General features: G+C 36.2%; 1 protein-coding gene across 4 annotated transcripts in view; it reads left to right on the top strand.

Moving 5' to 3' along the window:
- The window catches only part of RXFP1 (relaxin family peptide receptor 1), a gene marked incomplete at both ends in the record, with an annotated part of 131,729 nt that overhangs the window by 76,378 nt on the left and 30,293 nt on the right, over positions 1-25,058 (top strand). For all 4 annotated transcript variants that reach the window (XM_081304134.1, XM_081304135.1, XM_081304133.1 and 1 more), the window contains 5 exons: positions 11,097-11,168; positions 13,986-14,057; positions 18,482-18,553; positions 18,642-18,713; positions 21,102-21,173. In XM_081304134.1, the coding sequence (XP_081160260.1) occupies positions 11,097-11,168; positions 13,986-14,057; positions 18,482-18,553; positions 18,642-18,713; positions 21,102-21,173 (360 nt within the window). The remainder of the gene's footprint in view (positions 1-11,096; positions 11,169-13,985; positions 14,058-18,481; positions 18,554-18,641; positions 18,714-21,101; positions 21,174-25,058) is intronic.

Below are 25,058 nucleotides of genomic sequence, written 5' to 3'. Positions count from 1 at the left end.
ATTTTTCTAAGTGTACATGTTGCAGAATCATATTGGTCATGTAGTCACATATACATTCAGTAATAATGTCTGTTTCATTCTACTATCATTCCTATCCCCACATCCCCTTCCCTCCCCTCCCATCACTTCCCTCTACCTAAAATAAGGTAATGTTATTCTTTCCTAGTGCCCCCTGCCTTATTGTGAACTAGTATCCACATATTAGAGAAAACATTCCGCCTTTGGTTTTGTGGGATTGGCTTATTTCATTTAGCATGATATTCTCCAACTATTTACTGGCAAATGCCATAATTTTACTCTTTTTTAAAGCTGAGTAGTATTCCATTAAGTATATGTACCACATTTTCTTTATCCATTCATCTGTTGAGGGACACCTAGGTTGGTTCCATAGTCTAGCTATTGTGAATTGAGCTGCTATAAACATTGATGTGGCTGTGTCACTATAGTATGCTGATTTTAAGTCCTTTGGGTATAAACCAAGGAGTAGGATAGCTGGGTCAAATGGTAGTTTCATTTCTAGTTTTCTGAGGAGTCTCCATACTGCTTTCCATAGTGGTTACACCAATTTGCAGTCCCACCAGCAATGTATGAGTGTACCTTTTTCACCACATTTTCACCATTCTAACAGGAATGAGATGAAATCTTAGAGTAGTTTAGATTTGCATTTCTCTAATTGCTAGAGATGTTGAACACTTTTTCATATATCTATTGATCAATTGTATTTCTTCTTCTGTGAAGTGTCTGTTCAGTTCCTTAGCCCATTTATTGATTGGGTTATTTGGTTTTTTGGTGTTAAGTGTTTTGAGTTCTTTATATGTCCTAGAAATTAATGCTTTATCAGAAGTGCATGTGGTAAAGATTTTCTCCCAATCTGTAGGCTCTCTCCTCAGATTATTAATTGTTTCCTTTGCTGAGAAGTTTTTTAATTTGAATCCATCCCATTTATTGATTCTTAATTTTTACTTCTTGTACTTTAGGAGTCTTGTTAAGGAAGTCAGATTCTAAGCCAACATGGTGAAGATTTGGACCTATTTTTTCTTTTATTAGGCACAGGGTCTTACATCTCTTTTAGTTATGTTAAACGTGCTTCCTTAGTCTTGGGATTCTCTTTTTTTTTCTTTTCTTCAATTCTAATTTGTTATATGACAGAAAAATGCATTGAAAATCATATTACACATATAGAGCACCATTTTTCATATCTCTGGTTGTATACAAAGTATATTCACACCATTCGTGTCTTCATACATGTACTTAGGGTAATGATGTCCATCTCATTCCACCATCTTTTTTACCACCATGCTCCCTCCCTTTCCCTCCCACCTCTTTGCCCTATCTAGAATTCGTCTATTCCTCCCATGCTCCCCCTCCCAACCACACTATGAATCAGCCTCCTATATTAGAGAAAAAATCCAGCATTTGGTTTGTTTGGATTGGCTTACTTCACTTAGCACCATATTCTCCAACTCCATTCATTTACCTACAAATGCCATGATTCTATTATCTTTTATTGCAGAGGAATATTCCATTGTGTATATATACCACATTTTCTTTATCCATTCATCTACTGAAGGGCATCTAGGTTGGTTCCACAGTTTAGCTATTGTGAATTGTGCACCATAAACATTGATGTGGCTGTGTCCTTGTAGTACGCTGTTTTTAAGTCCTTTGGGTATAGACCATGGAGTAGGATAGCTGGGTCAAATGGTGGTTCCATTCCCAGCTTTCCAAGGAATCTCCATACTGCTTTCCATATTGGCTGCACCAATTTGCAGTCCCCACCAGCAATGTATGACTGTGCCTTTTTCTCCACATCCTCGCCTACACTTATTGTTGTTTGTGTTCTTAATAGCTGCCATTATGACTGGAGTGAGATGAAATCTTAGAGCATCTCTAATCTCTAGAGATGTTGAACATTTTTTCATATATTTGTTGATTGATTGTATATAATCTTCTCAGAAGTGTTTGTTTCAATTCCTTGGCCCATTTATTGATTAGGCTATTTGGTTTTTTAGTGTTTAGGTTTTTGAGTTCATTATATACCCTACAGTTTAGTGCTCTATCTGATGTGTGAGTGGTAAAAATTTGCTCCTAAGATGTAGGCTCTCTCTTCACCTGATTATTTCCTTTGCTGAGAAGAAGCTTTTTAGTTTGAATCCATCCTATTTATTGATTCTTGATTTTAATCCTTGTGCTATAAGAGTCTTGTTAAGGAAGTTGGGGCCTAATCTGACAGGATGGAGATTTGGGCCTACTTTTTCTTCTATTAAATTCAGAGTCTCTGGTTTAATTCCTGGGTTCTTGATCCACTTTGAGTTGAGTTTTGTGCATGGTGAGAGATAGGGGTTTAATTTCATTTTGTTGCATATGGATTTCCAGTTTTCCTAGCACCATTTGTTGAAGAGGCTATATTTTCTCCAATGTATGTTTTTGGTGCCTTTGTCTACATAAGATAACTGTAATTATGTGAGTTAGTCTCTGGGTCCTCTATTCTGGTAGACCATTGGTCTACTAGGCTATTTGGGGGCCAATACCATGCTGTTTTTGTTACTGTTGCTTCGTAGTACAGTTTAAGTTCTGGTATAGTGATGCCACTTGTTTCACTCTTCTTGCTAAGGATTGCTTTAGCTATTCTGGGTTTCTTATTTTTCCAGGTTAATTTCATGACTGCTTTTTCTATTTCTGTGAGGAATGTCATTGGGATTTTGATTGGAATTGCATTAAATCTGTGTAGTGCTTTTGGTACTATGATCATTTTGATAATATTAATTCTGCCTGTCCAAGAATAAGGGAGATCCTTCCATTTTATAAGGTCTTCTTGAATTTATTTATTTTTTTTAGCATTCTGTAGTTTTCATTGTAGAGGTCTTTCACCTATTTGAATTAGGTTGATTCCTAAGTATTTTATGCTTTTGGAGACTATTGTAAATGAGGGAATTTCCCTCATTTCCCTTTCAGAGGATTTGTCACTGATGTACAGAAATGCCTTTGATTTATGGGTATTAATTTTATATCCTGCTACTTTGCTGAATTCACTTACTAGTTCTAGAAGTTTTCTGGTGGAATTATTTGGATCTTCTAGGTATAGAATCATATCATCAGCAAATAGTGCTAATTTGAGTTCTTCTTTTCGTATCTGTATCCCTTTAATTTCTTTCATCTAATTGCTCTGGCCAGTGTTTTAAGAACTATGTTAAAAAGATGTGGTGAAAAGGCATTCCTGTCTTGATCCAGTTTTTAGAGGGAATGATTTCAATTTTTCTCCACTTAGAATGATGTTGGCCTGGGGCTTAGCATAGATAGCTTTTATGATATTGTGATATGTTCCTGTTATCCCTAGTTTTTCTAGTGTTTTGAACATGAAGGTACTGTATTTTGTTGAATGCTTTTTCTGCATCTATTGAGATAATCATATGATTCTTATCTTTAAGTCTATTGATGGGATGAATTATATTTAATGATTTCTGTATGTTGAACCAACCTTGCATCCCTGGGATGAATCCCACTTGATCATGATGCACTATCTTTTTGATATGTTTTTGGATTTGATTTGCCAGAATTTTATTGAGAATTTTTTCATCTATGTTCATTAGAGATATTGGTGTGAAGTTTTCTTTCTTTGATGTATCTTTGCCTGGTTTTGAAATCAGGGTGATATTAGCCTCATAGAATGAGTTTGGAAGTGCTGCCTCTTTTTCTATTTCCTGAAATAAATTGGAGAGTATTGGTATTAGTTCTTCTTTATAGGTCTGTAGAACTCAGCTGTGTATCCATCTAGTCCTGGGTTTTTCTTGGTTGGTAGGCTTTTGATGCCATCTTCTATATCATTGCTTGAAATTGACCTGTTTAACTTGTGTACATCATCCTGACTCAATTTGAGCAAATCATATGACTCTAGAAATTTGTCGATGCCTTCAATATTTTCTATTTTATTGGAGTACAAGTTTTCAAAATAATTTCTAATTATCTTCTGTATTTCTGTAGTGTCTGTTGTGATATTTCCTTTTTCATCACAAATGTTAGTAATTTGAGTTTTCTCTCTCCTTTTCTTTGTCAGCATGGCTAAAGGTTTTTAAATTTTATTTATTTTTTTCAAAGAACTAATTCTTTGCTTTGTCAATTTGTTCAATTGTTTCTTTGTTTCAATTTCATTGATTTCAGCTCTGATTTTAATTATTTCCTGTCTTCTGCTGCTTTGGGTGTTGATTTGTTCTTCTTTTTCTAGGGCTTTGAGATGTAATGTTAAATCATTTATTTGTTGACTTTTTCTTCTTTTAAGAAATGAACTCCATGAAATGAACTTTCCTTTTAGAATTGCCTTCATAGTGTCCCAGAGATTTTGATATATTGTATCTAAGTTCTCATTCACCTCTAAAAATTTTTTAATCTCCTCCTTGATGTCTTCTGCAACACATTGTTCATTCAGTAGCATATTATTTAGTCTCCAGGTGTTGGAGTGGATTTTATTTCTTATTTTATCATTGATCTCTTCTTTCATTCCATTGTGATCTGAGAGAATGCAGGGTAATAGCTCTATTTTTCTGTATTTGTTAAGAGTTGCTTTGTGACATAATATATGGTCTATTTTAGAGAAGGATCTATATGCTGCTGAAAAGAAAGTGTATTCACTCATTGATGGATGAAATATTCTATATATGTCAGTTAAGTCTAAGTTATTGATTGTATTATTGAGTTCTATAGTTTCTTGGTTCAGTTTTTGTTTGGAAGATCTATCAGTGGTGAAAGAGGTGTGTTAAAGTCAATCAAAATCATTGTGTTGTGTTGTGGTCAATTTGACTATTGAATTTGAAAAGAGTTTGTTTGATGAACATAGCTGCTCCATTGTTTGGGGCATATATAATTGTTATATCTTGTTGGTGTGTGGTTCCCTTGAGCAGTATAAAATGTCCTTTATCCCTTTTGATTCACTGTAGTTAAAGTCTACTTTATTTGATATGAGAATGGAAATCCCTCCTTGCTTCCACAGTCCATGTGAGTGGTATGATTTTTCCCAACCTTTCACCTTCAGTCTGTGGATGTCTTTTCCTATGAGATGAGTCCCTTGGAGGCAGCATATTGTTGGGTCTTTTTTTTTTTTTTCCATCTAATCAGCTAGCCTATGTCTTTTGATTGATGAGTTTAGGCCATTAACATTCAGGGTTATTATTGAGACATGATTTGTATTCCCAGCCATTTTTGTATATTTTTGTTATTTAACTTGACTTTGTTTCGCCTTTGATTAGTTTTTCCTTTAGTGTAATACCTCTCTCTGCTGATTTTCATTGTTGTTTTCATTTCCTCATCATAGAATATTTTGCCAAGGATGTTCTGTAATGCAGGTTTTCTAGCTGTAAATTCTTTTAACTTTTGTTTATCATAAAAGGTTTTTATTTCATCATTTAGATTTAGCTTCAATCCGAAGCTTAATTTTGCTAGATACAAGATTCTTGGTTGGCATCCATTTTCTTTCAAAACTTGATATATCTTGTTCCAGGATCTTCTTTTCAGGGTCTGGGTTGAAAAATCTGTACATAACCTAATTGGTTCTCCCTATATGTAATCTGATTCATTTCTCTCATGGCTTTTAATATTCTCTCCTTATTCTGTATGTTAGGAATTTTTATTATAATGTGCCTTGGTGTGAATTTGTTGTGATTTTGTATGTTTGGCACACTGTAAGACTCTTGTATTTGGTTTTCCAATTCATTCTTCATGTTTGGAAATTTTTCTGATATTATTTCATTGAATAGATTGTTCATTCCTTTGATTTGGAATTCTGTGCCTTCCTGTACCCCCAATAACTCATAAATTTGGTACTTTCATGTTATCCCATAATTCTTAAATGTTCTGCTCATGTTTTCTTACTACTTTCATTGTGTGGTCCACATTCTTTTCAAGTTTATATATTTTGTCTTCATTGTCTGAGGTCCTGTCTTCCAAGTGCTCTAATCTGCTGGTGATGCTTTTAATTGAACTTTTAATTTGGTTTATTGTTTCTTTCATTTCAAGGATTTCTGTTTGGTTTTTCCTTAGAACCTCTATCTCCTTATTGAAGTAATCTTTTGCTTCCTGCATTTGCCCTATGTAGCTCTTTGTAAAAATGATTTTTTGCTGCCTGTATTTGCTCTCTTGTATCATCCTTTAATTCACAGAACATTTTAATTATGTACATCACCAATTATTTCTCCGTCATTCCTTCTGCTGTGCTGGCCATGAATTTTAATACTGTGGTATCTTGATTTGTTTGAGCCACTTTCGTCCCTTGTCTTTTCATGTTGCTCATGTGTCTTCCCTTCTAGCACTGTGAATCCGAAGCATTACCATTTTTACCCTATAGGCTTATAGTGCCCCTGTAGGGTTCCAATACCTCTCCTTTGCCGGGTAGGACAATGTTAGCAAGTCCCAATATAAATACCACCTAAAAACAAATAGTTGCTAATAGGCATTTAGGGTTTTGTCACAATATTCAGAAATGGTAAATTCAATTATTATCTATAATATAATCAGTAGGTTTGTAAAAGGTTTTATAGTTTCTGATGGTGGACAAAGAACCGGGTGTGAGGTGTAGGAAGATATGCAGAGGAGGTAGGAGATGAGGATATAGAGTTATTATATCATAGGAAGTATGAAAGAAAAATCTAAAGAAGAAGATTAGTAGCAGGTGAGTAGAGAGGAAATTTGGGGTAGACAAGTAAGTGGGAATACAGTAGAGTACATAAAACAAATACATATATATTAAGAAAAATAAAAATGTTAAAACAGTAAAAATTGGAGAAAAATAAAAGAATACATAACACAACTATAATATACTGTTCAGTCATCTCAGTCCTCAATACCCTATTTCATGCAAAGTACTTGGTTTCACATATGTTGGGGATGTGAGGGTGGGAGAAGAAAGAAAAAAATCTCAAAGGAAGAAACAAGGATTGTTTTGGTTGGAGATCAGTATCTTTCCTGCTTCCTTTCTCATCTAATAAATGGGGTCATCTCTTATTAGCTGGTATTTCCACCCTCAGGATGGTGAAGGTAACCAGGGAGAGTGGGTTAGTCCTGGGTTGAGGGCATTTGGAAGTGGGGTGTGGCACTCGCTGGTCCCCCAAAAGGAGACTGCACCTCAAGGATCTCTTTTTGGGCCTGCTTCTGTGAAGTGAGCGTCTGGTCTTATCTCCTTATTTCACCTGAAGACTCCCAGTTCCTAGTCTCTGTTAGTCTCTAAACTGTATCACACTCACCCTCTCCATTACTGCTTTCTAATTAGGAACCTTTTATTGGGCTCCTGATTGTGGTGCTTTGGGCGTGCTGTGCACCTGCCCCACTGAGAGCTGGGTTTTTGTTAGGCAGATACTGCACCGGGCCAGCAGTTGCAGGGGAGAGAAGGGAGTTAGAAACCAGGTACCTGGCCAGTTGAGTTCCAAACTGGGAGTTGCCCCCAGTAAAGATGGTAATGAAGGTGACCCAAGTTGGAAATATTTGCTTTCAGTGATGGGGTGTCAGGTCTGGTCAGAGGAGCTGGGCAATGGTGTTGGATTATGAGTTCAGAGACTGGGTCTGTGGCATGCAGCATGTGGCTGTGGCTGTCTTCAGAGCCTGTGTGAAGTTCCCTGGTGCAGGTGGGCTACTGCAGGTAGGAGATTATCTCCATTGCTGCAGAGTCCCAAGATGGAGGCAACAGGGGGAACCCCATGTTGGTTGATGGGGGTCCATACAGGAGTGGTGACTGGAGATCCTGCACGTGGGTAGCTGCCAGGTGTCCTGCATGGGAGCTGCATCTGAGATTTCTGCTTTGGTGGGTGGCGGAAAGTCTTGCACAGGTGCTGATGCCAATGGTCCCGCTTGGACACCCAGTAGTCCTGCGTGGATGAGTAGTTGGGAGACCTACTCTGACCCTGAGGCCTGGAGCCTTGCACAGGCACTGCGGCCATGATTCCTGCAGTATTCTCACTTCTTTTTTTTTTTAATTGGTTGTTCAAAACATTACATAGTTCTTGATATATCATGTTTCACACTTTGATTCAAGTGGGTTATGAACTCCCATTTTTACCCCGTATACAGATTGCAGAGTCACATCAGTTACACTTACATTGATTTACATGTTGACATACTCATGTCTGTTGTATTCAGCTGCCTTTCCTATCCTCTACTATCCCCCCTCCCCTCCCCTCCCCTCCCCTCTTCTCTCTCTACCCCCTCTACTGTAATTCATTTCTCCCCCTTGTATTATTTTTCCCTTTCCCCTCACTTCCTCTTGTATGTAATTTTGTATAACCCTAAGGGTCTCCTTCCATTTCCAAGCAATTTCCCTTCTCTCTCCCTGTCCCTCCCACCTCTCATCCCTGTTTAATGTTAGTCATCTTCTCATGCTCTTCGTCCCTACTCTGTTCTTAGTTACTCTCCTTATATCAAAGAAGACATTTGGCATTTGTTTTTTAGGGATTGGCTAGCTTCACTTAGCATAATCTGCTCTAATGCCATCCATTTCCCTCCAAATTCTATAATTTTGTCATTTTTTAATGCAGAGTAATACTCCATTGTGTATAAATGCCACATTTTTTTATCCATTCGTCTATTGAAGGACATCTAGGTTGCTTCCACAGTCTTGCTATTGTGAATTGTGCTGCTATGAACATCGATGTAGCAGTGTCCCTGTAGCATGCTGTTTTTAGGTCTTTAGGGAATAGACCCAGAAGGGGAATAGCTGGATCAAATGGTGGTTCCATTCCCAGCTTTCCAAGAAATCTCCATACTGCTTTCCAAATTGGTTGCACCAATTTGCAGTCCCACCAACAATGTACAAGTGTACCCTTTTCCCCACATCCTCGCCAGCACTTGTTGTTGTTTGACTTCCTAATGGCTGCCAATCTTACTGGAGTGAGATGAAATCTTAGGGTGGTTTTGATTTGCCTTTCTCTGACTGCTAGCGATGGTGAGCATTTTTTCATGTACTTGTTGATTGATTGTATGTCCTCCTCTGAGAAGTGTCTGTTTAGGTCCTTGGCCCATTTGTTGATTGGGTTATTTGTTATCTTATTGTCTAATTTTTTGAGTTCTTTGTATACTCTGGATATTAGGGCTCTATCTGAAGTGTGAGGAGTAAAGATTTGTTCCCATGATGTTGGCTCCCTATTTACCTCTCTTATTGTTTCTTTTGCTGAGAAAAAACTTTTTAGTTTGAGTAAGTCCCATTTGTTGATTCTAGATATTAATTCTTGTGCTATGGGTGTCCTATTGAGGAATTTGGAGCCCGACCCCACAGTATGTAGGTTGTAGCCAACTTTTTCTTCTATCAGATGCCTTGTCTCTGGTTTGATATCAAGCTCCTTGATCCATTTTGAGTTAACTTTTGTGCATGGCGAGAGAAAGGGATTCAGTGAGTCCAGGTCACAGAGTGATACAAAATGCTGCCTCCTTCAGACCCACCCTTTTGCAGTCTTGGGATTCTCAATGTCTCTCTCTGAAAAACGGAAATGCCATAATTTCTACGGGGTCCTACACCATGATTTTTCCTATATGTCCTCCAAAATTTCTAACAGTTTAATGATCTCTAAATAAATGTTGTTGAAATGCATTTATAAGTAAATAAATATAATAAAAATATAATATGCTGATTACTTTTTAAGCCCTGACTGAAAAAAAAGACTCTTTTTGTAGATAAAGTATGTCTTTTGTCCTCCAAATAGAGTATAAGTTTCCTAAGGACAGAGTACAAGTGGTGAGGATTGAACCCAGTGCCTCAAAAACACATGCTTTTTGAGAAAAGAATGGAAGAATGAATGAATGCATTTTTAAGAACACACTGAACTTTCACCTAGATCTTAAACCCAAATATTTAACAATTTATCTTTACATAATACAAACATTTAAACAGGACATGAAGTATAATCTGGAATCTAAATCAAGTTAGAATCATTACTAGAAAGGATTCTCAGCTAAGGTGACAGCCAGCAGCTCAGGGGATGACTTCAGATAGTTAAGCAATCATTGATGCTCCATCACATGACCACTCTTCTGATCCAAATCTCTCCTTTCCCAGTTATGGAAACTGACTTGGAAAAGTTATCAGTGGTTCATGCAGGAGACCCCAGCTTCTTTTGTCTTGGCTTTTTTATTTTTGTTTTGTTGTTGTTGTTGTTGTTGTTTTTAACTTGGCTTGTTTTGTTTCTAGTACAGTACATTGCTTTTGTTTTTTAAAAAAAATTAAAATTTAGAATTTTTCCAATAGAGCCACAATTATGGGGCACTGGTCTATGACAAACAACTTCGTAAGTTTGTGATACAAGGGAAATCTTTCCAAACAACTTATTGGAAGTGGAAATGACCACTTCTTGAGTAAACATAGTTCAACTATAGATACTAATTAGCAGTTCCCTTAATAATTAATTTTAAGGTGGTGAATGTAGGCAATGATATGTTTAAAATCACAAAACTGAGCTTTTGAGTATATTTTAAACAGAAAACACTGTTTTCTTTTTTTTTCTTTTTTTTTAATTTTTTCAGATGTTGGTGGACCTTTATTTTGTTCATTTATTTGTATGTGGTGCTCAGAATCTAACCCAGTGCCTCACACATGCTAGGCAAGCACTCTGCCACTGAGCCACAACCCCAGCCCCCAAAAACACTGTTTTCATTGTCATTAAAATCAAATGCCTTCTGATATTTATTAATTAAAAATAAACAATATAGCACTGAGGTTGTAGCTCAGTGGTAGAGCGCTTGCCTGGCACAAGTGAGGCACTAGGTTCAATCCTCAGCACCACATAAAAATAAGTAAATAAAGATATTTTGTCCATTTACAACTAAAAAATATTTAAAAATAAAGTATATAAATTAAAATCAATTTTCTCCAAATTTTATTATTTTTTAATTTTTGTCAGAATTATAATGTAATCTAAATTTAAGAAAATCTGAATATATTTAACAATATAAAATTGACAAACCTAATTCAAATGATATGAGAGTGACATAGTGAAGTAAAATGTTTCCTGAAATCTGGTACTAAAGTAAATACAGTTTATAGTTATTTATGTTGTAATTTAAAAGTAATAAAGTGAGGAAATCAAATTAAAAAAAAAAACTTTATGTACATTTTACATTTATTTCAGGTCACTCCAGTGGAACATCTTAAGAAAGCTTCCTCCTGATGGCTTCAGGAAGTACCACTATCTTCAAAAGCTGTAAGAAAAAAATAAATTCATGATATTAAAATTAATATTTGGGGGTGGTAGAACCCAACATTTATACCATTGCTTAAATCTAATTTCCTTTCAGGGAATTATTCATCTGTTACCTGGAGACTTTTCTGAATAGTTCTAGAAGGAATTCTAGAAAAAAACCTAAAATACCTGTTCCCAAAGAGATGGGAGCATGTGTGCGTGAATTCTCTACCACACTTCCCCAAAGTGGAAACACGTACACAGGTGCTTTTACTCTGTATGAGCCTAGCGTGGATCCCCTCAATGCCCAGCTTAGAGAACAATGCAATGATCTTTTGCCAAATTTGCCATCAAGACTAAAGAGTGAAGAATTTTCTTCCATATGTTTACAAATCTGGTCTCTACATAACACAGCAAGTCATGGTTTGAAACCTCTGGGCATGTTCTGGGGGAACTTGATTCCATTTCACATTGGCCTTGTATGTCGTTTTATGTTGGCCTCAGGTGGTATCTGACGTGATTTTTCCCCTTCACTTGAGAATTATGTATGTACTCTCAACATCCACAGTGACCCAGGTGATGTTTAACTGTGATTCAGGTTAACTTTGTGATTAAATCTTATTGTCATATACTTGAATTATTGTGTTAACTCTGTCACTAAATCACAGGCGCTAGAAAACATCTCAGAGTTCCTCAGATCATTTTTATAGATGTATTGGTTTTAGTTTTCTTTTTATGCTAGAGAAACCTGGTGTAGTAATACATATCTGCACTTTGTAAAATTTTTTTTCGTTGTTGGCAAACCTTTATTTTATTTATTTATTTATATGTGATGCTGAGAATTGAACCCACAGCCTCACACATCCTAGGCAAGCGCTCTACCACTGAGCCACAACCCCTAGCCCCATGTCTGCACTTTTTTAAAGAGAACAGGTAAAAATAGAATAGAATCAAAATAAAAAAATAACTACTCATTCAGCTAAATGTTCTAAAACCTTATATAATCTGCAGAAAAAAAATTATTTTATACTTGAAAATTAAAATTTGAATGCAAATGACTTTTTAGAACTTCTTGCTGAACATTAATCAATATACAGAGAAGAGCTTTTCAAACTTAACCCTCTACTAGAGGCCCTGGCTTTGATCCGCAACACCAACAAAAATAATAACAACAACAAATTAAATAAATTAAATTTTAAAATTAGACCTAATATAAAAACTTCAAGAAGTTACTTTCTTATTTTAGTTTCTAATTTCTGAAGTCTAAAGAATTTTTCTGATCTGTAGCACCACCTTATGTTCATAAGTTTAAAAGGAGTTAGACTATAAGTCTTTCAAATGCAGGTTTACATAACACAGAAGTTGAGCATTTTTGCACAAAAAACATTTTTTTGAATTAATTCTTAAACAGCCAATTTGTTTCAAGTAACAAAATGATCAAAATAATTTTATAACAAAAAGAAGAAAAAAGCTTCTACTTGATTATTGAAAGTATAGCTTGACTAAGTCATTACAATAGTTACAATAAACATATAAATATGTTAAAGCTTTTCTTTGAATTAGTGAGAAAGATTAATTACCTGTTACATGATTAGGCCCACAGCATGTCATATGAAATTTTTAGATGCATAGTAAATTTCATAAAACATTTTACAATCAAAGTTACATTTTTTTGCATGTTGGAGAATAGCAAATCTATTCTGGTCATTGATTTCCCCTCTATTGTTCCTAAAATTTATAATGAATTATGTATAAATTTAGAACACCCTAAAGAACAAAGGCGACCCACATTCCAAACAAGAATGCAGCCTTGCTACCCTTATTTTGTCATTTCCCACAACCTAGGACAAATACACATAGAAATGCAAAGGTTTATGTGGGCTTATGCATTACAATAGACTGATACCTCTTTCTTTTGACCTCCAGTTAACTGAAGGTCAAACTGCCAGCATTACTTGAGTTGCCTATATAAGCCTGCATTCTTGTTTTGACACTCACTCCAGTCTAATTTATATTCTTTCAGACTTGACTTTTTTAATATATATTTTTTACTGTTGCCATTTATATTCCTTGTAAGTTGCCTCAAACACTTTTGGAACAAGGCTTGGGGTGTCTAATAAAATTAAAGTTGATTGGCTTGGATGATTTGTGATTAACATGGAATATTCTGTGTAGTATTAAAGCTGTCATACACTTACAGTTTTGCCAGCACTATGTTAAAAATTTACTTAAAAATTTGACTACTTAAAAATTTGAATAATTATAGCAGGAAATGTTTTAAAAAGTCTGGCATCTAGGCTTAACTCATTAGTGACTGCTTTACTACACATAAAAGTTTTATCACTAGTAAATTCAAGTTGTAAATTTTAGTTAATATCTACATCTTTATAACCAGAATTTCTAAATAAATACTAACCAAAGCATACATGAATTTAATAGCAAAACAAAAAGACTTGGAACTGGGGTTGTGGCTCAGTGATACTGTACTTGCCTAGCACGTATGAGGCCCTGGGTTTGGTCCTCAGCACCACATAAAAATAATAAAATAATAAAGGTATTGTGTCCATTTATAACTAAAAAACTTTTTTAAAAAAAGACATGATATCCACTTTCTCTATGTTATTTTATTATGTTTAACTTTTTTTCCAATTTTTAAATTTTGGTTCAATACAGATAACATAAAATTTACAATATTAACCATTTTGAAATGTATATTCAGAGGCCTTAAGTACATGTGAATTATTATGCTACCATCAGCCCCATCCATCCTCAGAATGCCTTTCATCTTGCAAAACTGAAACTGTTTCATTGTTTTCCTTATCAATAATCATTTTTCAGGTATCTGCAACACAATAAGATTAGGTCTGTATCCATCTCTGCTTTCAAAGGACTGCACAGCCTTACTAAACTGTAAGTACCACTGCTAATTCATTTGCCCACACCACAGAGCTCTATCAGTCTGACCTATTCCAATCCAGCCCAGCCCACTGCTCAGGACAATGCCAAGGGACACATGGCATTGTGACTGAGCATGGGATTCAGAGTCAGACAGATTTCATCACTCACTACAAGTGACCTTGAGCAAGTTATTTATTTGTTTGTTTGTTTGTTTATTAAGCATCAGTTCCCTCTCCTGTAAAGTACAAATTATAATAATACCTTCCTCTCGGGATCATGGTTGAAAACAAATGAGAAAATTCCTAGGCAGCATTAAGTACTCTGAGCCTAACACATAGTAAGCACTCTGTGTAAATTAGCCATGGAGACATGATGGTTGAATGAACTTAGTCAAATTTAAAAAGCCTAATGGCATATTCATAAAGAATAAAAAATGCAAGGACTTCCCCAGTTACTCAGTTTCGTTTGTTTTATTTTTGCTTTTTGGTGCTAAAGATTGAACAAGGACTTTGTGCCTGCTAGCATGCACTCTGCCACTGAATAATATACCCCCAGCCCTTCAGTTATTCTTTTTTCACTAATCCTGCTTTTATAAATACATAAAGCACCATAAGTTTTTAAAAAACAAAGATTTTGCCAGATGTGGTAGTGCACACCTGTAAGCAACTTAGTGAGATCCTGTCTCAAAATTTAAAAAAAAAAAAAAAAAATGAAGGTTGGAGATGTAACTCAGTGGTAAAGTGCCCCTAGGTTCAATCTCCAGTACCAAATCATCATCATCATCATCATCATCATCAAAGATTTTTATTGTGGTAAAATATACATAATATAAAATTTGCCATTTTAACCATTTTAAATGTACAATTTAGTTATTAGACACAGCCACTTTGTTGTGCACAACCATCTTCTTCCAGAACTTTTCATCTTCTCCAGTAGAAACTCCACATCTGTTTAAATTGTCCATTTCCCCTGCCTTTAGCCCCTGGCATCCACCATTCTACTTTCTGTTTCTCTGAAGTTACTATTATAAGAACTTCATATAATTGGAATCATAAAATATGTGTGTTTTGTATCTGATTTATTTCACTTAATGTAATGTTTCTGATGTCCATTCCTGCTGTAGCACGTGTCAGAATTTCCTCCTTTTTTAGGATGAAGAATATTCCACTATATGTGTAGACCACCTTGTCCTTATCCATTCACCTGTCATGAACATCTGGGTTGTCCCACATTTCAGCTATTGTGAATAATGCTGCTATGAACATGGGAGTACAAATCTGTTTGGGTCCCTGCTTCCAATTCTGTAAGCCCAGAAATGTGATTAATGGATCACAAGGTAGTTCTACATTTGATTTTTTTTAAAGGAGTTTCCATACTGTTTTCCACAGCTGTTTGCACCGTTTTCCTTTCTCACCAGCAATGCATAAGAGTTCCAAATTCTCCACATCTTCACCAACACTAGTCATTTTCTGGTTTTGTTTGCTTGGACAATAACTATCCTAATAAGTGTGAAGTGGTACATCATTGTGCTTAAGAGCAAAGCTTTTGTAAATAGAATTTCTCAAAGTTCATGTATCCATCCATTTTGTATCAAGCAGCCTCTTAGAAGAAGCAAATACAACCTGAATCACATAAATAACTCCCTGGAGTCCCATTTCTGTCCCTTTGGTTTTTATCCTACCCCATTCTCTATCCTAACCAGAGAAACTCGTTCCCATCCTATTTCTAGTTCATAATGGCAGAGAGTGAAATTTGGCCAAGAATATCTAGCAAGGATATACAAAGGAGAGGGAAGCTACAGGAGACTCAAAGACTCACAGAGCCACTGTGGCTGTGTCATCCTGCCTTCTCCCTCACCCCTGCCCTTCTTATGAAAGTGCCCAAAGTCAGTATAGGATACAGTCTCATCTGGCTCCTAACTATCTTTCTCTCCATGAATCTGTGCAAAACTTTCTAAACAGAATCTCTTTGGTTGATATTCAGTGGATAAGAAGAAAGGCAGCACAAAAACTGGAGAACACATGTCAAAGTGTCCTCCATTTCTTTCCATCTTTTTGTCCCTTGGCACTAGAATATTGCTTGAGGGTTAAAGATGCCACATAACTCTATTTTTTCATAAATAATCATAAAATACCAACTCTTCTTTTATCTAAAAGTATTCATTAACCTCTACAGGGTGCAAGGTCTTCAGGTTGACACTGTGGGGGCCATAGGATTAATGAATCCGACACGCTGCCTCAAGGAGCTGCTACCTGAGTAGTTCAGGTAGAGTGCTGAGCTAGATTGGGGAGGTTCAGTCCTCTTGTTCTCTAGAAGCTTATGATCTAAGATGAGGAAACAACACTAACATGTGCACAATAACTAGAGACTGATGAAGAAAACATTATTCCTAAACCTGCATTGTTCAGACCTAAATCGCTATTAGGGTTCGCTGTAAAAAGTGATGGTTTTGGGCTCAAAGCCAAGGATGATTCTGAAAAATTAACAGGACTGGGCTACACAGATGAGCATGAAGTAAAACAGCTTTCAGAAGTGTTCAGGGGAGGTACTAAAGCTATTTTTTTTTGGACTGGGGATTGAACTCAGGGGCACTGGGCCACTGAGCCCCATCCCCAGCCCTATTTTGTATTTTATTTAGAGACAGGGTCTCACTGAGTTGCTTAGCGTCTCACCATTGCTAAGGCTGCCTTTGAACTCATGATCCTCCTGCCTCAGCCTTCCAAACCACTGGGATTACAGGTGTGCGCCGCTGCACCTGGCTCCTAAAGCTATTTCTTACCCATGTCTAGGCCAGATGGGCTCCAGGTTTACAAAGGAGGGAAGGAAGTGGCTTTAACCTGGGGGTCAGCCAAGAAAAAAGTCAAATCTGGCAATGAAGAACAGATTCCTGGCAAGATTTTATAGGATGTCAACTCTAATACGTAAGAGTACAGAAAAGAAATCTATAGGTTCCATATATCCACAGGAGTGAAATTTGAACTAATAACTTGTATATTAACCACAAGCAAAGAGGAAAAAGAAAAAGAAAGAAATTGGAGTGGAAAATTCAGAGACATTGTTGTAATAAATAATTAACCTACAGAGTGCTATGGCACGCATTGCCCCAAATGTCACAATAACCCTATGAAGTAATGTTGATACTGTGCCCATTCTAGAGTTGAGGAAGCTGAAGCTTACAGGAATTGATTGCTTGGTCAAGGTCATGTTTAATAAACAGAAGAGTAAGGAATCAAACTGTTTCATAGCAGATAAGTATGGATAATCACACTAGAGAGACTGAGATAGAAATGAACATGGCTAAAGGAAGAGATGAACACAATATACCAGAGAGTTTGTCCACTTGCAGAGGAGAAATCAAGTTGGATGGGTGAGGCGTCAAGCTCTTTAAGAAAACATGCGATCACCTTTCCCCAGAACAGGCCCCCAGCTCTTCCAGGCCCATCTCCTGTCTGTCTTCCTTCATGGTGAGGCCTCACTAAATTACCTGGTGATGCCTTAACTTGTTACTCTTTGAACTTCTTGTCTTTTCATAAGCTATTTCCTCTGTCTAAAATAACTCCTGCTTTGTGAATGCCAAGCCTTCATTCAAAACCTTTCTCAGCTGTGCTTCCTTTAGTGAGACTTTTCTGTCTCCTCATTCCTCTGTGCTCTTTAGTTCTAACACTAGCAAATCAGGTGCTTTCTGCTCTGCAATGTCAGAACAACCCTACAGGATACATTTCCCTCTGTTTTCTGTATGTTGCATAATAGCCCATCCACATCCTGTCTCCTCTTTAGATTCAAAGCCTCACAAAGAATAGGATGATAAACCTAGAACAGTATCATTAGTGTTACTCAAACTTTGTGTCACCATCATGAAATACCTGAGGCAATTAACTTACAACGAGGAAAGGTTTATTTTGGCTCACAGTTTTAGAGGTTGCAATCTATGATAGATTGGCCCCATTGCTTTAGGCCTACCTAAAGCCATCATGGTAGGTGCATGTCGCTAGGGAAAAAGGAGGGGGAAAAAAGGAAGGAGCCATGGGTCCCCGATCCCCTTCAAAGTCGCACCCCCAATGACCTAAGGACTTCTCTCTAGGCCCCATCTTCCATCCACAGCACCTTCCAAAAGCACCACCCTGGGAACAAAGCCTTTAACATATGGACCATTGGGGGAAATTTATCCAAACCATAGTAGTCATAGAGTAGGTACTCAAAACAAGTTGATGGATAAATGAGGTCAATGAAAAGAAATTGATTAATTATTATGGGGAAAATTTAAAGCTGCAGATGATACAGTAATTAACAGGCACTCCTAAAGATTCAAAGGCAGGGAAATGGCAGGGTAAGAATGTTATATAAGAACATTTAAAATGAATGATAGCTATTTTACTTTCCTAATTATGAAGTGTCAAAAAGGTACAGATTTATTACAGTCATTTCTCCCTTTCTAGGTACCTCAGTCATAACCGAATAACCTTCCTGAAGCCAGGTGTTTTTGAAGACCTTCACAGACTAGAATGGCTGTATGTTTAATTTACGTAGCATTACGTAGTATTAGTTTTTATGTTCTAAAAATAGATAAGTGAATCAATTTTTTCTTCTGCCTGGCAGGATAATTGAAGATAATCACCTCAGTCGAATTTCCCCACTAACATTTTATGGACTAAATTCTCTTATTCTCTTGTAAGTACTAAATTAAAGGAAACATTTTAATTTAAGGGAAAGACATAAATAAAAATTAATGCATTACAGTATGGAGATTTCTTGGAAAATTGGGAATGGAACCACCATTTGACCCAGCCATCCCTCTCCTTTGTCTATACCCAAATGACTTTAAAAAAAAACAGCATACTATAGGGACACAGCCACATTGATGTTAACAGCAGCACAATTTTTTTTATTGGTTGTTCAAAACATTACAAAGCTCATGACATATCATCTTTCATACATTTGATTCAAGTGGGTTATGAACTCCCATTTCTACCCCAAATACAAATTGCAGAATCACATTGGTTACACATTCACATTTTTACATAATGCCATATTAGTGACTGTTGTATTCTGCTACCTTTCCTATCCCCTACTATCCCCCCTCCCCTCCCATCTTCCCTCTCTTCCTCATCTACTGTTGTTCAATTCTCTCCCTTGTTTTCCCCCCCTTTCCCCTCACAACCTCTTATATGTAATTTTGTGTAACATTGAGGGTCTCCTTCCATTTCCATACAATTTTCCTTCTCTCTCCCTTTCCCTCCCACCACTCGTCTCTGTTTAATGTTAATCTTTTCCTCATGCTCTTCCTCCCTGCTCTGTTCTTAGTTGCTCTCCTTATATCAAAGAAGACATTTGGCATTTGTTTTTTAGGGATTGGCTACCTTCACTTAGCATAATCTGCTCTAATGCCATCCATTTCCCTGCAAATTCCATGATTTTGTCATTTTTAGTGCTGCATAATACTCCATTGTGTATAAATGCCACATTTTTTTATCCATTCATCTATTGAAGGGCATCTAGGTTGGTTCCACAGTCTAGCTATTGTGAATTGTGCTGCTATGATCATTGATGTGGCAGTATCCCTATAGTACGCTCTTTTAAGGTCCTCAGGGAATAGTCCAAGAAGGGTAATAGCTGGGTCAAATGGTGGTTCCATTCCCAGCTTTCCCAGGAATCTCCATACTGCTTTCCAAATTGGCTGCACCAATTTGCAGTCTCACCAGCAATGTACAAGTGTACCCTTTTCCCCACATCCTTGCCAGCACTTATTGTTGTTTGACTTCATAATGGCTGCCAATCTTACTGGAGTGAGATGGTATCTTAGGGTGGTTTTGATTTGCATTTCTCTGACTACAGCAGCACAATTCACAATAGCTAAACTGTGGAACCAATCTAGATGCCCTTCAATAGATGAATGGATAAAAAAAATGTGGCATATATACACAGTGGAATATTACTCAGCAATAAAAGAGAATAAAATCATAGCATTTGCAGGTAAATGAATGGAGTTAGAGAAAATAATGCTAAGTGAAGTTAGCCAATCCAAAAAAAAAAAAATAATGCAAGTGTTTTCTCTGATCTAAGGAGGCTGATTTATAGTAGGGTATGAAGTGGGAGCATGGGAGGAATAGATGACCTCTAGATAGGGGAGAGGAGTTGGAGGGGAAGGGAGGAGGCATAGGGTTATAAATGATGGTGGAATGTGATGGACATTATTATCCAAAGTACATGTATAAAGACATGAATTGGTGTGAATATACTTTCTATACAACCAGAGATATGAAAAAAATTTTAATAATAAAGTAATCCAGACTGGGGGGAAAAAAGAATTGTAATACATACCATTGTCATATATAAATTTTAAAAATTAATAAAAAAATAATGCTTTAAACATAATAACATTAAACTTGGAATTATTAAAACCCCAAAAAAGCTCTTCCAACTAAAAACTATCTCTTATTCTTATTCTCTAAGGCTATTTATAATTGTAACAATTTTTGTCTTCTAAGATGGGCACAGTAATGCATGCCTGTAATCCTAGAAGCTCAGGAGGCTGAAACAGGAGGATCACGAATTCAAAGTCAGCCTCAGCAAAATCGAGGCACTAAGCAACTCAGTGAGACCCTATCTCTAAATAAAATACAAAATAGGGCTGGGGATATGGCTCAATAGCCAAGTGCCCTTGAGTTCAATCCCCTGTACCCCCCGAAAAAAAAAAGAAACTTTTTTATTCTAGAATGTCAGTCTGTCAAAACTGAATATAGTCTATCACATTTTGTTGAACTATTCTTAAGCATACCATTACCACCACACATTGATCTCAGTAAAGAAAAGCAAATTCACTTAAAATCATCTTTTTTCAGTTACTAACTTTGTTGCTTCCTCCATATGATAACTGCTATTTGTAGAAATTTTATTAGTATCAAGCATTTAAATATAACAAGACTCACAGAGTAAATAGAGAAGACAACTAACTTCGTGGATTTGCATGGTTTTATAAGAATAATGATAACACCATGTGTACCTTAAAAAAAGAACCAGAAAAAAAATGTGACATCTTTGGTTTCTTTTCTTTTTCAGGGTGCTGATGAATAATGTCCTGACACATTTACCAGATAAACTTTGTCAGCACATGCCAAAGCTACATTGGCTGTAAGTGATGGTATCTCATTTGAAAGAAGTCGACTAAAATCTCTACGTTGCCTAATTAATCTTGTATATTCATCTTGTATTGCTATTATCACATCACATTTTTTCAAATTACTTTGGCCTATTTTTGTATTTTATATCCCCATGATCTAACTTCTCTAAACTCTCACCAAAATGAAATATCTCAAAACAACAACAACAACTTGAGAACCAGGAAAAAGAAAGGCAAAAGGGATGTTATGGGATCTACATAATATTTCTCCCTTCCCCCACCAATCTTACCTATTAAGTTGTTACAAAAAGAGTAGATCATTTTAGTTCCATTTATTTAAGAATTTAATCTGAATATTGAGAATATGATATGTAGTACTTATCTTTCAAGGCTAATTAGAATAGGTGCCATGGAACATTTTTTTTTTTGGTGCTTGGTTTTTTTATTTTGTTATATATGACAGCAGAGTGTATTATAATTCATATTACACATATAGAGCACAATTTTCATGTCTCTGGTTGTATACAAAGTATAGTCACACCATTCTTGTCTTCATACATGTACTTAGGGTAATAATGTCCATCGAATTCCATGGGACTTTTATACAATAGCTTTGCTTTTAATAATGAGTGTCACTCTGCTATCCAGAATTTAATTTTATTATCCAGTAAATTGGTCTACTTAAAATATAGGTTTAAAATAATAAAGAAATAACCCCCTTCTCTCTCTCTCTCTCTCTCTCTCTCTCTCTCTCTCTCTCTCTCTCTCTCTCTCTCTCTCTCTCCCTCCTCCCCTCCCTCACTCTCTATTTCTTTCTCTTCTCTCCCTCTGTCTCATCTCTCTCTCTAAAAATATAAAATTTTAAAAATAACCAAAATAACTATTTAAAAGGCTAATCAACAAACTAATTTACATATATAAAAACTCCTTCTGCCTCTTGTTTTATAAGAAATTCCCAGAAGTGGTTGTTTGATCTCTATCTTCACAGCAGTTTAGAAGTACCCAATAAAACGAAGGGTGAAAGTTAGAGTTAGAAACATTGATTGTAGTGAGAAGTATCAACTCTCAAGTTGATAATAGAACACAAGTGAGACATGCATGAAAAGCAAAGATATTTTTTTCAAAATATACTAACTTGGAACCACTTTGGGAAAAAGAAACTTCACAAAAATAATTACTGGCCAATCATCATGGGCCTATCTACAATGGGTTGTGAGAGGTGATTTTAACATGAATGATTTTTCCCTTTACTGAGAGTAATATATGGCAGTAATGATGTACTTAAAAACATCTCCATAAAATGCAATAGTGAGACTATATTCAGTTTTGATGGGCTGACAGTGTAGATAACAAAATGTTTTATAAAATTGTTAGAATTAGGTGCTGGGATTGTGGCTCATTGGTAGAACACTCTTCTCTCATATGTGAGGCCCTGGGTTCGATCCTTAGCACCACATAAATAAAGGTATTGTATCCACTACAATTTTTAAAAAATTGTTAGAACTATAAATAGCCTTAGAAATTTGATTAAGAGATGATTTTAGTAAAAAAGTCTTTTTGGAGTTTTAAGTCCAGGAGATACCTTGGTATGACAGTTAACATTGATGACAAGCTAGTCATAAAAGGGCAGGCAAATTTATTCAGTATTCTTCATTGTAATTGAATTTTGTTTCAGATAAGTACATTAACAGCTATTACATGCCTAGCAATCCAAACCTAATAATGAAGCACAATTGATCAGCATTCACATAAGTAAATTAGCAATTAAAAATTTGTGCATTGCGGGAATGGGGGTGTGGATCAGTGGTAAAGCACTTGCCTAGCATGAGCAAGGCCCTGGGTTCTGTCCCCATCATTAAGAAAAAAACCTGTGCATTAGGATCAGAAACAAATATGAGAGTTATTATATGCATATCACAATAAATATTTCTTTTGCCTTTAAAAAGGCAGCAAAATATATATATCATGTATCAGATGACATCAAAATGATTAAGATTTATTACTAAAAGGATGGACTTTACAATTTTTTGTTATTATCTATAAATTTTAGCTATCAAAAGTAACTGATAGTAAATATTAGCCCAATTTTAATGTTATTAATAGTTTTTGCTTCATAAGCATTCATCTACTTTAAAACCAATTATAATATCATTATTTTGCATATGAGTTTCCATTTTGCAAAGTGCAATTAAAAAACCGATTTGTTGGCCAAAAATAAATTTTTAACTCAGATTTCAGGGAAAAAAAATACATTAAAATAAAAAGAACAGCTCAGGAAATTAGCTTCACAATACTTGACAGATAATAGATTAAAATCTTTAATATAGTTCTTTCAAAGGAATGAAATGTAAAAACCTCAATAAAGTTTGGAAAATTCAAAAAGTAAAACATAAAATTAATTAAAAACAGATGAACATAGGGCAATAGCCAATGTACTCTCCCAAAGGTCAAGAGAGTGAAGTAAACTTTTATCCTGAGATGAAACTAAGTCATTTATCCATTGGCAGACTAAGCCAATATGAAGAATTTGAAAATGCAGGTGAGGAAGGCAATAGAAAACAGATATGCATGGAGAAATAAAACATGATACACACACATACACAGCATGATAATTAATAAAACAGCACTACTTCAGTCAACATGGCTCAATTTCAAGAACATAATATGGTTCATAGAGAGAAATTCACAGACTAGTACATATACTATATTGCAATTCCATTACAGCAATATTGTGCTTAGGATTTAGAAAGCTACAAGACAATATTGCTCTCTCTCTCCCAATAAGAAAGAGCTTTATAATCTACAAAATCCTAATTTTCAAGAGCCCATCAGAGAGCTATAAGACAACCAAGTAACTGGAATTCTAAGGAGTTACAAAGAGAGCTGGGACATATATTGTATTTCACCTTTGGCAGAGTGTAGGGATAAGAGTTGGCTATCAAGAGAGCAGGTGCAAAGAAAACTGCTAAAATTTTAATAAACGTATACAGTTAAGCATGGGTTAGTGTAACACGTTAGAGTAACTGAGAACCCTGCATTCAGGGGAGTCCACTATCCATAACAGGCTGCTTTTGACTGGCCTCACCAGCTCACACGAAAAACTAGACAGCTCTCCTTGACAACACACAGATATAAAACCTGCCCACCCACCCCCCCAGGAGATATAACCTTATCCTCCCCTCCCCCACCCGATTCTCTTGACTAAAAATCATCTCTTAAGAAGTTTTGGAAGAGGAACAGGAAACCCTCCTGCACCCAGGGATTAGGGAAAGATCCACTGTTACAAAAGGAGAGGGAGAGGCTAGAACACTCTGTCCTGGGGTACTGGCAGAAAACCTCTGTATCCCAGGATCTCGCACTGATACAAAGCTTCTAGGTCAGGGCAGGAAATTGTCTGTTAGTCAACCTCCTGTCATTGTGACAAAATACCTGAGAGAATCAACTTACAAAGAGGAAAGGTTTATTTGGTTCATGGTTTCAGAGGTTTCAGTCTATGGTCAGTTGGTTCCATAGCTTTTGGGCCTGCACCAAGGCAGTATGTCATGGCAGGGAATACTTGATGGAACAAAGCTACTCAATTTATAGTAGCCAGGAATCAAAAGAGAAAAAAGAAAGAACTGGAGTCACAATATCCCCTCCAAGGATATACCCCCAAAGACCTAACTTCCTCCCCCTAGGCCACACCTCCTAAAGGTTTCACCACCTCCCAATAACACCATCACTTGGGTACCAAGCCTTTAACACATGGGCTTTTGGGGGATGCTATCCAAGCCATAGTCTTATAAGACTGGCTTCTGGGGATGAAAGGAAGCCATGCTGAGAAAGTCCCACTTCCTAAAAAAGGAAAAACTAAGTCCAATGTAAAATTATAAAGTAATCAATAAACTGAAAACCCA

This window comes from Spermophilus citellus, assembly GCF_964194105.1.
Source record: "Spermophilus citellus genome assembly, chromosome: 8".
NCBI classification, from domain to species: domain Eukaryota; kingdom Metazoa; phylum Chordata; class Mammalia; order Rodentia; family Sciuridae; genus Spermophilus; species Spermophilus citellus.
The sequence above is the reverse complement of the archived record's forward strand: the minus strand, read 5'-3'. Positions and strand labels throughout refer to the sequence as shown.